Source organism: Pinus tabuliformis, chromosome J (genome assembly GCF_031772625.1).
Source record: "Pinus tabuliformis cultivar Carrire ecotype Pingquan chromosome J, CPIR1, whole genome shotgun sequence".
Classification (NCBI taxonomy): Eukaryota; Viridiplantae; Streptophyta; class Pinopsida; order Pinales; family Pinaceae; genus Pinus; species Pinus tabuliformis.
This window is the reverse complement of record NC_142295.1, coordinates 93,339,649-93,355,110: the sequence shown is the minus strand read 5'-3', so window position 1 is coordinate 93,355,110 and position 15,462 is coordinate 93,339,649. Positions and strand designations below refer to the sequence as shown.

Here is a 15,462-nt window from a genome sequence, read left to right as displayed (position 1 = left end):
TGGCTCAACGTTGCCACCACTGGATTACCCTCTGCCTCCCTCTGCTAATGATTCTCCGGCTAAGAAATCACTCTCTCCAGAAGCTATCCTTGCCCCTCTACTGCAAGAAATCTCCTCAATCGAATTTTCCTCCTGAGAAGTTCTCACTTCAAAAAATCGATTTCTTGATCTATCTTGGTGTATTTTACAAATGACCCTCAAGTCCCTTCTTACATCTTCCTGTTGGACAATCAACAGCTTAGATTAACTCCTAATCAAAGGCTTAGATCGTTTTGACTTGATCTCCATCTTTTTCTAAAAGATTCACCCACAATTAGATCAATACCCATTAATATTTTAATTTTCCTAAGTTTAGACTTCGAACCCCATTAAAAATATTAATTATTTTAATAAAATCGTCTCTTCGTGGAATTTCCCAAAATGGTTTCTTGGTTCTTTGGAATGCATGTGGCCAAGCCTCTCCGCAAAATTTGAGGCTTAGAGCACATCCGATGCTACTCTAAATAAACACTACTACCCAGCAATGGACTAGGAACAAGAAATAAATTGGAACTCATACACAATTAAAACACCAAAATGTCCAACAACAGAATCTGAGCCATTTTATTAATTTTATGATAAAAGAAGACATAAAATGAGCTGAAATTTTGGAACCTGGGTTTGCTATGCAAGCTAAGCAAAACCTGGAAAAATGGCACAAACCCAAGTGGTAGAAATGGTCCCAGAGTGATTTGTGCGCTATCCAGAAATAATCTGCTACTAGTTGTTGGCTGGAATGTTGATCTAAGGGCTATATACTCCTCAGAATGCTCTGAAAATGTAGCTCTTAACTCCTCACCCAAAACCCAACAAAACCGAGAAATTGTTTGGCCCAACTCCAAGCCAAACTGAGCCCACCAAGTGATGCAAATTCCCCAGCTAACTAGCAATTCACCCTGCTATAAGAATGTGGATTTCAAGCCTCAATATTGCCTGAAAATTTCTATAAAATTAGTCAGAGACTCCTTTCAATAAACCCACAAAAACCCAGAAAGGGTTTGGGCTGAATCCACCAACACCCAGTGACCCCCAACAAGTGTGAATTGTCCAATCTGGCAAGAAAACGCCCACAATTTTGATGCTACTGAATTATGCCCAAATCTATCACAGGAGATTTCTCCCAACTCTAGCGAAATTCTCCACTAAGAAATACCTCCTATCTTCAGTGCTTATCTCTCTTAGCTCCACTTATTTAAACCCCTATGCAACACTTGGTCAAATAGCTTCTGCGCCCCTTCCAAAAGATAGAAAAATCGACCCAAGTAATAACTTCCAATCCAACTCGGCGAATTGTTGTCCAAACTCTGGTCTAACAATAAGAAAAATCCCTGCAAAAACCCAGAGCCTGTAGCCTAGGTGTGCTCCCACAATGTGCTCCACAAAAATACCTTTGTGCTCAACAAATGTGCACTGTTGAGTAAACTCCTGCAATGATGTCCAATGGAACCTCTGAATTGAGCTCCCCAAATTGTCTCACTAGGGAGACACTCGAAGTTCTCTAAAATGAGGGTGGAATTCCCACTTGGAAATTCCTTGTGCTGAATAGCACAGGTGTCTTGGTTAAGCAACTCAAGAGAACTAGAGTTAAATTGCCAAATAATCAAGATACCAAATGGAGGCCTCCAAGCTCTTTATAATTGCTAGCCCTCTCCCTTGGTGGTCCCCACCTTCCACTAATAAAATATTACTTTGCCGCCATTCTTCATTAAAAAATTCACAAACCCTAAACCCTAAACTACTTAGCATAGTTTTAAAAAACGGCCGTTTCGAAACGGAAACGGCCGAGTTGGTCCGTTCCATTGCCCTCCGGAGTGACTCGGTACAAAAAACGGCTCGGTTGGCCGAGTCAACCATGACTCAGCCGAGTCAACCATGACTCAGTCGAGTCATTGAATGACTCGGCCGAGTCATGGCTGACTCGGCCAACTCGGCCGTTTCCCGTACTGACTCGACCGAGTCACAAACAACGGCCCGTAACCCACTAAAACAACGATTTAACATTATTTTAATGAAATTTTAAGGGGTTTGCTGATTGGTTTGGACTTCAAGATGTTTTATGAATTAGCTAAATGTTATTTGGGGTCCATTTCCCCCTCCCAAACCCTATTTAACACACTCAAATACTCTCTACTATTGATATGCTATTTAAATTTCATGGTAATGTTAAATTCTTAAAGTAAAAGGATCTTCATTTTCATCCTTTTACTTAAATTTTTAACATTACCATGAAATGACTCAGGATGTTTGAGAGTGGTTTCGGCCTCATTGGATTTCATATGGAGAAAGTAGAATTTTAGATTTCATTCAAAATCCAGCAGACTTATCAGTTTTTCAGAATTGGAGGATTGCAATGTTTCCATTGAATTTTGTCATGTATTAGGGTATGTTTCCATTGAATTTTGTCATGTATTAGGGTATGGAACTCGTATTTAATCAAGAGCACCAATCCCTCTATGTACCTTGATGTTAGTGACATTGGTTGTCGAACTCCTCTGGGATTCGCTCCCAAACCAGGAGCTTCTGAAAATGTCGCTCCCGCTCCCGTTTTCGATCCTGCTCCCAAGTAACACAAAGAAGAGAAACCTTTTGGATCAAAAACGGTTAAATGATCTAGTTTATGTCCAATACAACCTCCGGCTCAGACGAAACCATGTGCTGAACAAAAGACTTGATTCAGATCCCATTGTGTTGGAAGACATTGATCCAACATCAGATTGGGTAATGGAGAGTCATCCAACAGAGTTTGATCCTGATGAGGATCTTGATTTAGATTTATATATCGAGACATCAGTTGAACTTGAACATGTTGTTCAATTGAATGCATATCCCAATCCACCAGCCTCAGTGTCACAGCCAGCAAGGACTCCAGTTGTAGGTGCTTCCTCTGCTCAGCCACGACAGAAGCGCAACCGCATATCTACTCTATCTCAGCTTGCATCTGCTGCAGTTGCACAACCTGCTAGTGGTACCACTTCTATAGCTGCAGTTGGAGATGATGATGAGGAGGAGGAGCCATGGGGCCCCCTGTCTGACTCTGATGATGATCCAGAGATTGATCGACATGATCTTGGCTCCTCTGGCAGTAGCTACTAGCCAGTAGCTGTAGTACTAGTACTGGAGTCTGGTCACAGTTTACTTTTGTTGTAGAGGCCATTTCTAGCCTCCTTGGTTATGTGTTTTTTGTTTTGAGTCTTTGATCATGTATGACAGTTGACTATGTATTGCCATTGGGTACCATTTTGATATAATGGATTGGTTCATGAGCCTACTTTGATCATATGTTGCCTTCCATCTATATTATAATGTTGTGTGTTTGGAAACATGAATGAAAATCTTTAAAATTATGTTTAAAATCTTTAAAATTATGTTTTTTTTATAAAAAAAATAAATATTTAATGTATTTTTTACAACGACCGAGTCATTGAAATCAAGCCGGCCGAGTCGTTACCGTTTCTGAGTCGGAGTCGGAGTCGATCCTCGGCCGAGTCGGAGTCGGAGTCGGAGTCGGAGTTTTAAAACTATGCTCCTTGGTGAATTTTGCATTCACAAAAATTGGGAACATTACAAAACCATTGATAAAAGAAATCACAATGCAACTTTACCTAAAATATTATCAAACAAGTCTTACTGCAAAAATTGGAATTGCTGGTAAAGTAACAGTGAAAGTTCAAACATACAATCATCATCATTCTATCCAAAAGATGAACCCATCGAGGTTGGAAATGTCGACAAAATTTTAATGCAACTTTATCTGAAACATTATCAAAATAATTCTATCTATTTATGTGTTTTCCTTCCTTTAGATTGAGGATGCCTTAGGCACTACCTTGGGATATTGTAACTGGTGCATTCAAGATCCCCATCGACCGCATTTTGTTTATCTGTGGAGATTAACATTATTTCCTTCTTTATTATTTATTTCCATGCAGTTTGTGTGTAAAGATATCTTAGGCATTTTCATGTTAAGTTGTACTTAGAGATATTCAATTCTACTCGGCGTTGACAATGTTTAGTCCTATTACGCAACATCTAGCAGGCCTAGTGTAAAGCCTCACTAGGCAACCTAGGTCTTATGGAAACAATGAGATCAGCCACCAGTGTCACCTTAGTGGCCTCTCTCATGTTGTTTAGTGGTGAATGTTATCCCCACAAGGGAGGCTTCCCTAACAAGGATCAAAGGGTATTCACCTAAGGCAAATGAATCTCTAAGGGACTTGTGAATAATATCACCCAACAAGATCTTGAATAAATAAGGTCACAAGGGTGTCAAAAGTCTAATGGTTATGGTAGAAGGTACTGGCAAGGCCATGATGGCTGTAATAAGAATTACAACTTATCAAGTACAATTTCCACCAACCCCAAGGGACTAGTAGAGGGCTGTTATAAACGAGGCTTTTTAGATATGCAGATTTACAGCATGCAATAGCATATAACAGACAAGAAATAGCCTCTAAGTGATAGTTTCAACAAGGGATCAAAGGCTGTCGAGAGGTAAACAAGGGATATTGAAACTTTATGGTTTTTAATGGATTTACATGCATAAAACAACAATAGAAGACTAGACATCAGCCCTTCTTTTGGGTAAAGAATGCAAATAATGCTAGAATTTGCCTTTCTAATCTATTATATGCAACTTCTATCAAAGGATAATGACGTATAGATGCAAAATTACCATAAAATACAATTTAAAACCAAGTTCTAACCCTAGTTACCAAGAAATTAGGAAAAGTAGGAATTTGAAATGGTCATTGTTGCCATAAAATCTAGCAAGCCTTGTGGGGGACCTCATAAGGCAAGGGCCAGACCCTGTAGCAACAATGGGGGAGATTGTCACTGTTAGTAGCTATACCAAACAATCATTTACCTTTAGCCTTTCAAGTGATTACAAAATGATCATAGTTTATTTGAGAAATGGAAATCTTTGGAGCTTAAGGCATTGTAATCAATATTAAGAAACAGCCATACTCTAAAAAATTAAAATAATGCAAAATATTCAGTTACTGACTTATAAGACCAATCAAGTAGGATTCTAATATATATCAAATTATATATTTATACAAAAAATCCAATACCTAATAAAAACAATTTCTATTCCATTGGTTTACCATAGCAAAGGAAGCCAAAAAAATATGATTAGAAAAAAAATATAAAATCTAGTATATCTGCATTTAATAACAGTGGTACCTTGAGTTCAGTTGTTGTCAAGTAGGGCCTCTTTTCGGAATCCCGAGGAAAACGCACTTTTCCGTCAATTTCTCCATCTTTGGTCCACTCTCTTCTCACCTCTGGGTTTTTCCACATTTCTATCATATCTTCACGGGACACCTTATCATCCCAATAAGTCCACTCCCTACCTAACAAAAGCATTTTACAATGGAACCAGTCAACAGAACTAACATCCTAGAAAGAAAACCTTTGTATAACATGAATACAACTCATGGCCTCAAATCCAAAGAACAACATGTTCAGCTTAAGAAATGCACATTGTGGGAAATGCATGTGTATTCCAACTTCAAAGTGAGTGATTGGTAAGCTAAAGCTTCCTTTTAGATTATGAAGCATGGAAAAGGTATCCAGTAACTGGAATGAGAGAAGTGGATTTAGAAAATAAGTTAGATCCAACAACTTGCTTAAAACATTGCACTTACATACAAGTAAATGGACAATGACAAACTACCCAGCAAAGTAAGACGTGAAACGTCAAATTGTGAGAGTCCACATAACTTGGTGAAGACCCCAGAGGATAAGTTCTGCCGGCAACAGATATACAATGATAGTGCAGACATCTAACAATTCTATAAATTATCAGCAGAGAGGTGCAGTTTGTACTGACTGTCACAAAAAGGAGCTATGCTACAGTAAATTCAAGCAAAGGACACAATGATACATAGTTTTAGTTATCAATACCTGAAACACACACCTTTGTTTATCAAAATCTTTGTTATAAATTATTTATTCGCTTCCCATGAGATCTCTATATACTTCAACTTAAAAGCATTATTTGATTTCTACTGCAAGAGATTACTTGTATTGTAACGCAAAATCAAACATTAAAACACTTACCTGTATTAGATGTATTTGATGCAAGTGCACCAGATGCAGAAGGTTGCAGATTACTGTCAAAATTGCAAGACAAAAGAATAAATTAATAAATAATAAAATATATATCTGAGCTTATCAGAACCTTTCACAAGATGTTAAAACCAGTACAAGAAATTCATTCAAAGAACTAAGTTGAATTTTTATTTTGGTTCACACTTGAGTAGTTATAATTGAAGTTTTTCATTTTTTCATTGTTAAGAGTTTTACAGCTCCCAGTACACTAACTGCTGAATATTGCAGAATAATCTTCTAAACTATGAAAAAATAATTTGCGTTCATTAAGGAAATGGTTGCACAAACAAATCATTTCCAGTCAAAACTAAATGCTCCAAGCCTCCAATAGAACTGTTTAAGCTGTACTGCTATATTTCTTGAAAGCTCATTATCATCCATGTCAAGCTTGCAGATATTTGTGATTATTTCCAATATCTGATGGAATGCTTTCTCTCATATACTTCGGGAAACATTAAGATTGTGGATCTCTTTCAACATTTCCCTCAATCAATTTCATGGTGAAATTCCACCAACTTTATGTAAATACAATTAACTTATGCTTCTGCACATGGCCAGCAACTCTTTAACAGGAGGCATTCAATGGGAACTTGGTCAGCGAAAATACCTTTGCAATCTTAATGTCCCTACAAACTATTAGAGAGGAGGTAATCCATAAAGATTTTTTTAATCAAGAATGTCGACAATCTTGATGTGAATGGTGATAAGAATTCATGGAAATTACCAGTCCAATTGATCCACAATCTGCTATGGATATTCCACTGGACAGTTCGTCATAACAAATCTAACAAAAAAAGAGACTGAAATCTGAAACCTATATTATGAGGGTTGATTTTCCTTAGATTTCTCAATTTATTAAATTATTGTTTTATCTGCTTATGCATGTAATAGATAAAATGCAGAAAATAGAGAACAGTGAAAAAATAAACATACAACAATCACAATGAACACTATATATGACCTACGAAACTCTTTCAGGAGAAAACACAGATGAGAGGTGAGGCTCCTCTACTCTCTTTCATTGAATGGAAATTATGCAACTATAAAGGAGTGAGATGTGTGGCCAATGGGATGCTATAGAACACAAACCCCCTCGATTTTTCCCTCTCTCTATCCACTCTCAGCTACTCTGCTCTCATGCGGAACAAAATGCACTCAAATAGAATGGAACCTCTTTTCCTCCTACTGACTCAGTTATAACACAACGCAATAGCCAACTAAGGGTTAAAACTTAAATTTGACCCATTCAACCCTCAACACAAGTTACAACTCAACCCTTCTAGAGTCTTCTTCTTAGTGTTCACGTGGCTAGCTACTTTTCCATGAATAATGGGGGCCAACGTGGCGTCCTCTCAAATTATGGTGGTTAGTCATGGTAGGTTAAATTTTGAACATCATAACCTTTGCATCCGAGCTAATATTGATATGATTTTTGCATCATTGGCAATGTCTTCAAATGTAGAATGGCGCCAGGGGGTACATCGCTTAAGCAACAAAGTAGCCCCGAAATATTTTTGACCCCAATTCTCCAAACTATTTCCCACCACTGAATTATTCCTGTAAGTTGATTTCTCTAATTTTTCCACCCTGAAAGCATTGAGATGGATGATAAACAATATAATGATCCAATCCAAATCATACCTACCCATTTTGGGAGGCTTTTTGTCCCCAAAAACTTCTACTAAATGAGGTGAGGAAATTTTTCCTCTACCTTCTCTCTAGAGTACCATTTAGCCTTGCCTAGAAGCTATCCTTTCAACCCAATCTGCCAAAGTTCATGTTGCCCCTAACTTGTAGTAATAAACCTTTTTTGCAAAATCGTATCCTCTATCAACTTTGTCTAAGCAACTAGAGCTAAGTCCTCTATGGAAAGGTAGGATTTGCTCTTCATGATCCAACATGGATGGCTCATAGAGTTGCATATTCACCATTGAGTAAATGTGCATGTATAGGGGTAGAATGATTTGGTAGGCATTATCTCCCATGATTTTCAGTATCTACGAATGACCATAACACAAAACCTTGATTTTCTTACCAGGACCCTATAGCCTCTCCTTGTTCATTTATAACCTTACTTTGTCTCCCAATCTAAATAACTTATTTATTGTGTTTATCATGCCTAGCCTTGTACATTTCCCAAGACTTCTTCAATGTTTCATGTACACGCAAATGGATTTTCCTAATCTTCTCAACAAATTTCTCTACTCTTAAAGCATCTCATGTGGGATCCTCCCTCACTCTTCCTTGTTGTCCATATGGAATATTCAAAGGTGAAGGTGACAAATATCCAAAGCAAGTTTCAATGAGGATTTACCAGTAGAAGTGTGGACTGCTCCCTTAAAAGAGTATTGTATACATACCATATTTTCCCAAGTCTTTGGATGCTTCTGATTGTAGCCCCTCAAAAGTTAAATCAAAGTCTTGTTGACAACTATTGTTTTCCCATCTGTCTATGGATGGAGTGTTGTATACATCTTCAACTTTGTATCCATCTTCTCCCACAATATAGTCCAAAATGCACTGAGAAATCTTATGTCCCTGTCTAAAACAATGTTCCTTTGTATCCCATTGTACACCGAGAACTATCCAAAGAATAAGTTTGTTGTTTCTTGCCCGCCGATGATCTTTTTACATGGCATGAGAACACACATCTTGCTGAACTTGTCAACTACCACGAACAAGTAGTCATGTCCCTTCCTGTTTGTTGGTAAACCTCCCACAAAGCCCATGGAAATATTTTCCCAAGAATGAGTAGGTACAATTAAGGGATAGTATAGACACAATTTCATATTACTAGGCTTGTTGGTATAACAAAGCATACATCTTCTCCCACAATATAGTCCAAAATGCACTGAGAAATCTTATGTCCCTGTCTAAAACAATGCTCCTTGGTATCCCATAGTACATCGAGAACTATCCAAAGAACAAGTTTGTTACTTCTTGCCCGCCGATGATCTTTTTACATGCCATGAGAACGCACATCTTGCTGAACTTGTCAACTACCACGAACAAGTAGTCATGTCCCTTCCTGTTTGTTGGTAAACCTCCCACGAAGTCCATGGAAATATTTTCCCAAGAATGAGTGGGTACAGGTAAGGGATAGTATAGACACAATTTCCTATTATTATTATTGTTTGTATAACAAAGCATACATCCTCTTATGAACCTAACTACATCTTGGGCCATGTCACTGCTCAAACTAGGAGACCTAAGGGGGATCCCTAAAGGGCAAATGTTAGGCCAAGGGCGACAAATGGAAACTTAGCCCACTATCACCTCAGCTAAGGCTCCCCTCTATTTACGGGCTTTCACCAATGGGAGGAGACCTGATATGTATGGAGTCACTAATGAATGATAATTCAATGGATATGAGTGACCCAAACAAACCCTTTCCCATAAAAGTTTGAAGGATGGAGCTTGCTTGCTTTCTAACCAAGGTACTATGTATTCTAGGGAAAGGAAGAGAGAATTTTGAGGGTTAGGTTTTACGGGATAAGACTTGTGAAGGAGCTCCCCAATCCCTAAAATACTTGCTAGAATTAGTATCCCAGATGATTTTGAAGAATGATCTTTTAAAGGAGAGGGACTACACGGGGCCAAGTGGACCCGGTCTAGGGTATGAGGAAAGTATGTAGCAACCAATGATATTCTTGTTGATTTTGGATAGCATCGGATGTGCTCTAGCTCTGAAATTGTGGAGGGGATAGAACACATGAGATCTCCAGAACCCATAAATCGTTTGGAGAAATTCCACCTAGACGAGAAGTTATTAAAATAATTAATATTATTTTAATAAGCGATCGTAAGAGCACATCGGGATGTTGCTTCTCCCTAGGTTCTACTTTGATATCCTGGATGAGCAAGAAGAAGAATTCGGTTGCTTTGAGCACCGTCGAGGTCGAATATATTGCTGCGAGTATGGGCACCTGTGAAGTTGTTTGGTTGAGGAAGCTCTTTAGTGAGCTGTTTGGGCATGTGTTGGATACCACTGTGATCTACTGCGACAACCAAAGTGGGATTCGTCTTTCCAAAAATCTCGTGTTTCATGACCGCACCAAGCATATTGATATCAGGTACCACTTTATCCGGGATATGGTACAACGGGGAGCAATCAGGCTCCATCACATTGGGACTGATGAATAGGTCACCAATATTGTTACGAAGCCCCTAGGGAAGGTCAAATTCTTAACCTTCCGTGAACGACTTGGAGTCGTGGAAAGACCCTCTTATGAGAGTCTGTTTGAGTTGGATATTGAGCTCTAGGAGCTTCGGGGGGCTTGGGGTACTTCTTGGAGCTATGAGAGACCATAGGGTGAGTGGTTCACCTTCCCTTAGTGGTGAGCTATGTACAGGGTGAATGGTTCAGGTAACACTTTATTCGGGATATGGTACAACGGGCAGCAATAAGGCTCCATCACATTGGGACTGATGAATAGGTCGACCATATTCTTACGAAGCCCCTGGGGAAGGTCAAATTCTTAACCTTCCCTGAACGACTTGGAGTCGTGGAAAGACCCTCTTATGAGAGTCCGTTTGAGTTGGATATTGAGCTCTAGGAGCTTCAGGGGGCTTGGGGTACTTCTTGGAGCTATGAGAGACCATAGGGTGAGTGGTTCACCTTCCCCTAGTGGTGAGCTATGTACAAGGTGAATGGTTCACCTTCCCCTGTGATACCCCGTGATGGTTGATATATGCATAGGATGAGTGGTTCACCTTCTCCTATGGCATATGAGAAGGATGAGTGGTTCACCTTCTCCTGCCAATACATCCTACCCATGCAGTCTGGGACTCATGGGAAGTACCTCTCATCTACCAATGGACGCATCGTGTACTACTGTACTCCCTATGCTAGGATGTTTGATATTGATCTGGGATCAATGGAGATTGACTTCGGGTTAGTGGAGAGTGACTCACTCTCGATCATTTCTTCTTCATTATTTCTTCATGGTTCAGTAGAGCAGAGCAAAACAGAGCAGGGATGACAGAGATGGTACAGATTGACAAATGGTTTGGCAGGTGGATTTCTCCCTAGTTGAGAGGGAGTGTTAAAATTGGCAACTAGGGCCAAACTCCACCTTGGACAGCTCATATGATGGAGATGATATTTTTATTGGATTCCTCTTTCCAAGAGGTGCAAGATTGATCTAAAGATCATCTCATTCTGACAAGTAGAAATGGAATTATGAATTTATTTCTTCTATGGACAAATTGTCAAGGTCGGCTCCAGTCAAATGTAGGCTCATGAAGCCCAACAGATGTGTCTCTTCACCCTCAACGTTGTGTATAAATAGAAGAGGCATTTTCCTCATTTGGACACACCTCAACACACATCTTTCTCTCTCTTCTTCTCATTGGTTCGTATAACAAACAGGAGCATCTCTCTTCTTCATGTGTTGACTTGGGTTGACTGGAATTACAGGTAGAAAATCGCAGATCTGTTTTGGGCCAATTGCAGGGACGTTGACCAATTGCCATCTCCCTGAATTCTATGGTGGACTCCTATACACTCCACTCATATCTCTGCCAAAGGTGATGCCACTGAATCCACTAGTCCTCTACATACCCGATAGGGTAGAATTGAGACCTTGTGAGAATTTTAAAATCATCCCACTTAATTACTGGGGGATCCCCCTCTAGCCTTGGGATTTCTATGTTGCTTTCCCACCAAGTCAAGGCATGGCCTTCTAACTTGAAACAAGCAAATGAAATTTGATGTTCCTCATCTATGTGTTGACACTAAATTAAACCTCTAATCACTGCAACCAAAGATTTAATTTCAAAGCATCAATCTCATCTTGACACTGCTTGATGTCCACCTTTGCTTCTATCTTGAAGAGGGACTGTGAATGGTTCACGGTGGTCGAACTCGACTAATCTTTTTTGGGTTTCTTGGACTGCTTCTCTGATTCGTCCAGATCCCCAATTTCCTCTCCAATCTGATCTCTACATTGGAACCTCAATCTTCTCCGAATATCCTGAGTTTATTGGTTAGGGTCACCATGAGGAGGCTTACATTATGGCTTATATCTACAACTTATTCTTCCAGCTACACAAACCTCTCCTCTGTCAAATCTCAAGGGTTTTATGACTTTCCACTTAAACTAATCTATTCCCTACAACTTCCTATGATGTACCTAAAGAAACCTAGATCTGGTACCAATATGATCCGTAAACTATCGTGGACATCCCACTGCACAGTTCGTCATAATGGATCTAGTGAAAAAAATAGACAGAAATATGAAATCTATACTTTGAGAGTTAATTTCCCTTCAATTTATAGATTTATTAATTTATTGTTTTCTCTACTTATGCATGTAATAGATAAATTGTGGACAATAGAGAAGAGTGAAAAAACAAACACACAACAATCACAATGAACACCAAATATGATGTAGGAAATCATTTCAAGAGAAAACCCAACTGGAAGGTGAGGTTGCTCTACTCTCTCTCTACCTAAATGGAAATGATGCAAATACAAAAGAGTGAGACCAGTGGCTTGTGGGTTGCTAGAGAACCCAAACCCTCTCTGTTTTATCCTCTCTCTATCCACCCTCAGCTACTTTGCTCTACTATGGAACAAAATGCACTCAAGTAGAATGGAACCCCTTTTTCTCCTAGTGACCCAATTATAACACAGACGGATAGCCAAATAGGGTTTAAATATGACCCATTCAACCCTCAACATGAATTACAAATGACCCTTTTGGAGTCTTCTTCATAGTGTTCACATGGCTAGCCCCTTTTTCATGAATAATGGGCACTGAAATGGCATCCTCTCGAATTATGGTTGTCAATCACGATAGGTCAACTTCCAGGACGCATAACTTTCGCATCTAAACTCTGATTGACACGATTCTTGCATTGTTGGAAACATCTTCTAGTGTAGAATAATACCAAGGGGTATTGTGCTTAGGAAGAAAGGTTTCGGCCCCACAAAACGTCATTTAAGGCCTCAAACTGGCCCCAAGAGGTTCTGACCCAATTCTCCAAACTGGGTCCCGCCACTGAAACTACTCCGGTAAGCTGATTTCCCTGATTTTTCCACACTGAAAACATCGAGATGGATGAAAAACATTAATGATCCAATTCAGATCACCAGTTCAAACAATTGAGTGTCAAACCATTTACCTTTGGTCGGAAATGATCTCTATGGCAAAACTTTTTGCATCTTAATGAGGTGGAGAGTTATTTATATGCATGCTTTCATTATTTCCATCTTGTTTTCTGCTAATGCATCTCCCTTTTCCAGCCAGTTGGATACAGATAGTGCAGCTGGCAGCTGGCACATATAGTATCCTTGATCCTTCTCCCTTTTCCTACATCTGATTCTACGGATTGCTCTACAGTGACAGGCAACGACCCCTCACATCACCTCCTAAAAAAAAGGGGAGAGAAAAGAGAAAACAAAGAAATGAAGGAAGACACTTCACTGGTGAACAAACATCGAGAATGTACTCCAATTCACATAGAACATTACCATTTTTAGGCTGTAACCACAACCGAAACCAGAAAACAACGTTTCTTGTATGAGAAGAATTAAACTAATGTAATCAAGTCTACGTAGTTGATAATAATTGACTTTAAAGTTTAAACTACACTTATTTGATACCATCTACCCTCATTAGGACAACAATACAACAATGACTCGAAGGACCAATTCATCAAGCTATTATAAGGTATAAGTTCTCACCCATGTCATTTTGCACATATATATCTGCCATTTGCAAAACTTATCATGCTAAATTTGAAAAAAAAATTCACAGTAACTTCTAAGAAAAAAGCAAACCTTTTCACTGGAAATTCCTGTTTTACCAGCTGGTACCGTTGCCAATATTGCAATGTTGATTTGTGAGTTGCCTTCTTTGGCCCACCATTGTAAGCCCGAACCATGAACTCCTCATTCCTCTTCCTGACACATTGCATCATTGAACCAACTAATGAAAACTTGCCACTAGGGAAAAGGAGGGTTAAGAAACAAAGGATACTTGTCCAAGGTGTCAGCCACAAAATTTTAGAGCATCCAAAAGTCAAGGCAATGATACACATCATTTATATTATTGTATTTTGAAGGACCAAAACAGTCCCTTTTTCTCATGTTCCTAGAGAATTACTGCAAGTAGATCAACCCAGAGATCATGTAAGAATTAACATAAACATGATGCAGCACAAAGGAATGTTAAAACTAAACAGGTAAATGGAGCACATACTTGCCATCATAAGTTGAAAGCCATTTTAAGAAGGCAGCCCCAAAATAAACACTAACAAAAGGTCTATAAAGCATTGCTGGTGCACCTTCTATTTCATAAGCTCTGTAACCCATATCCCTGCAAATGCATATTTATTATTGGTTTTTGACAGCACCAAATGAATGATATTCAAGAAACATGCTAGAGTAAATATGGAATGTTTAAAAGCAGGAAATTTTCAAATATGTGTATAGATGTAACTTCTATTTTCTGAACAGTACCTGGCCAACCATTCTGCTGTTGATTGCAATGTCTGCATAATACCTGTACTAGCCTCTCCTAATTTTGGTTCATAACGATAGGCAAAAGGTTGCCTGTTACTTTCAATCTCTGCAATAGTACATATCATTACCTGCAATACAAAGTGGGAAAAGTAACTTTAACAGTGAGGATACAGTCATCAAACTCGATGCAGATATGCAAAATATTAGCACTACAATAAGTAAAGAAAGAACTCACACTTTGGTTTCTACGGCCATTCGAACTTTTTTACTAGAAATGCCATCAGCTTCTTTTCTATTTAATTCTTGTACACTATGGAACCATGAACCAAGATCGCATTTTTCCATTCACAAAGTAACATGAATGGCCTCTCATATGGGATTCTTGAAGGAAGATTGTCATTGCAGATATGAATTTGTAATATCCCATATCAGGAATATACCCCAAACACAAGCAAACTCCAACTAGAGATGGACTAGGAGGGCGTTTACTGGATATGTCGCCTCTAAAAAGAGGACGAGATCCGGAGGCTACCTGCCCCTTTCCAGACTCTATCTAAGAGTATAATAGAAACACACAAGTGGTATAATAGCCAAGAATGCTCACAGAGATACAAGTAACAATGATACTATATATTTATCAAATAAACCATAAACAGATACACAAGAAATGCAAAGAGGATGCTAAGCCATTTTATTATACTAAGTAATAAAATGAGTACAGGGGGTGATCAAGAAGATGGCACCTCTACTTGCACAAGGCAAGTGAAGAAATACACTCAGAATAGCAAAGGAATGGCCCCTCTCTGATCCGCGTCCAATGCTGCTGGGAAAACTGTTGC

The 15,462-nt window shown here is 39.0% G+C and overlaps 1 protein-coding gene across 1 annotated transcript in view; it reads right to left on the bottom strand.

Annotated features, from left to right (window-relative positions):
• Positions 1–5,172: 5,172 nt before the first annotated feature.
• LOC149225674 (transglycosylase) overlaps positions 5,173–15,462 on the bottom strand; it is a 152,395-nt gene continuing 142,105 nt past the window's right edge. The window contains exons 4-8 of the mRNA XM_089379983.1: positions 14,621–14,751; positions 14,361–14,477; positions 13,940–14,062; positions 6,103–6,155; positions 5,173–5,393 (exon numbers count right to left, since the gene is read on the bottom strand). Of these exons, the coding sequence (XP_089236109.1) occupies positions 5,173–5,393; positions 6,103–6,155; positions 13,940–14,062; positions 14,361–14,477; positions 14,621–14,751 (645 nt within the window). The remainder of the gene's footprint in view (positions 5,394–6,102; positions 6,156–13,939; positions 14,063–14,360; positions 14,478–14,620; positions 14,752–15,462) is intronic.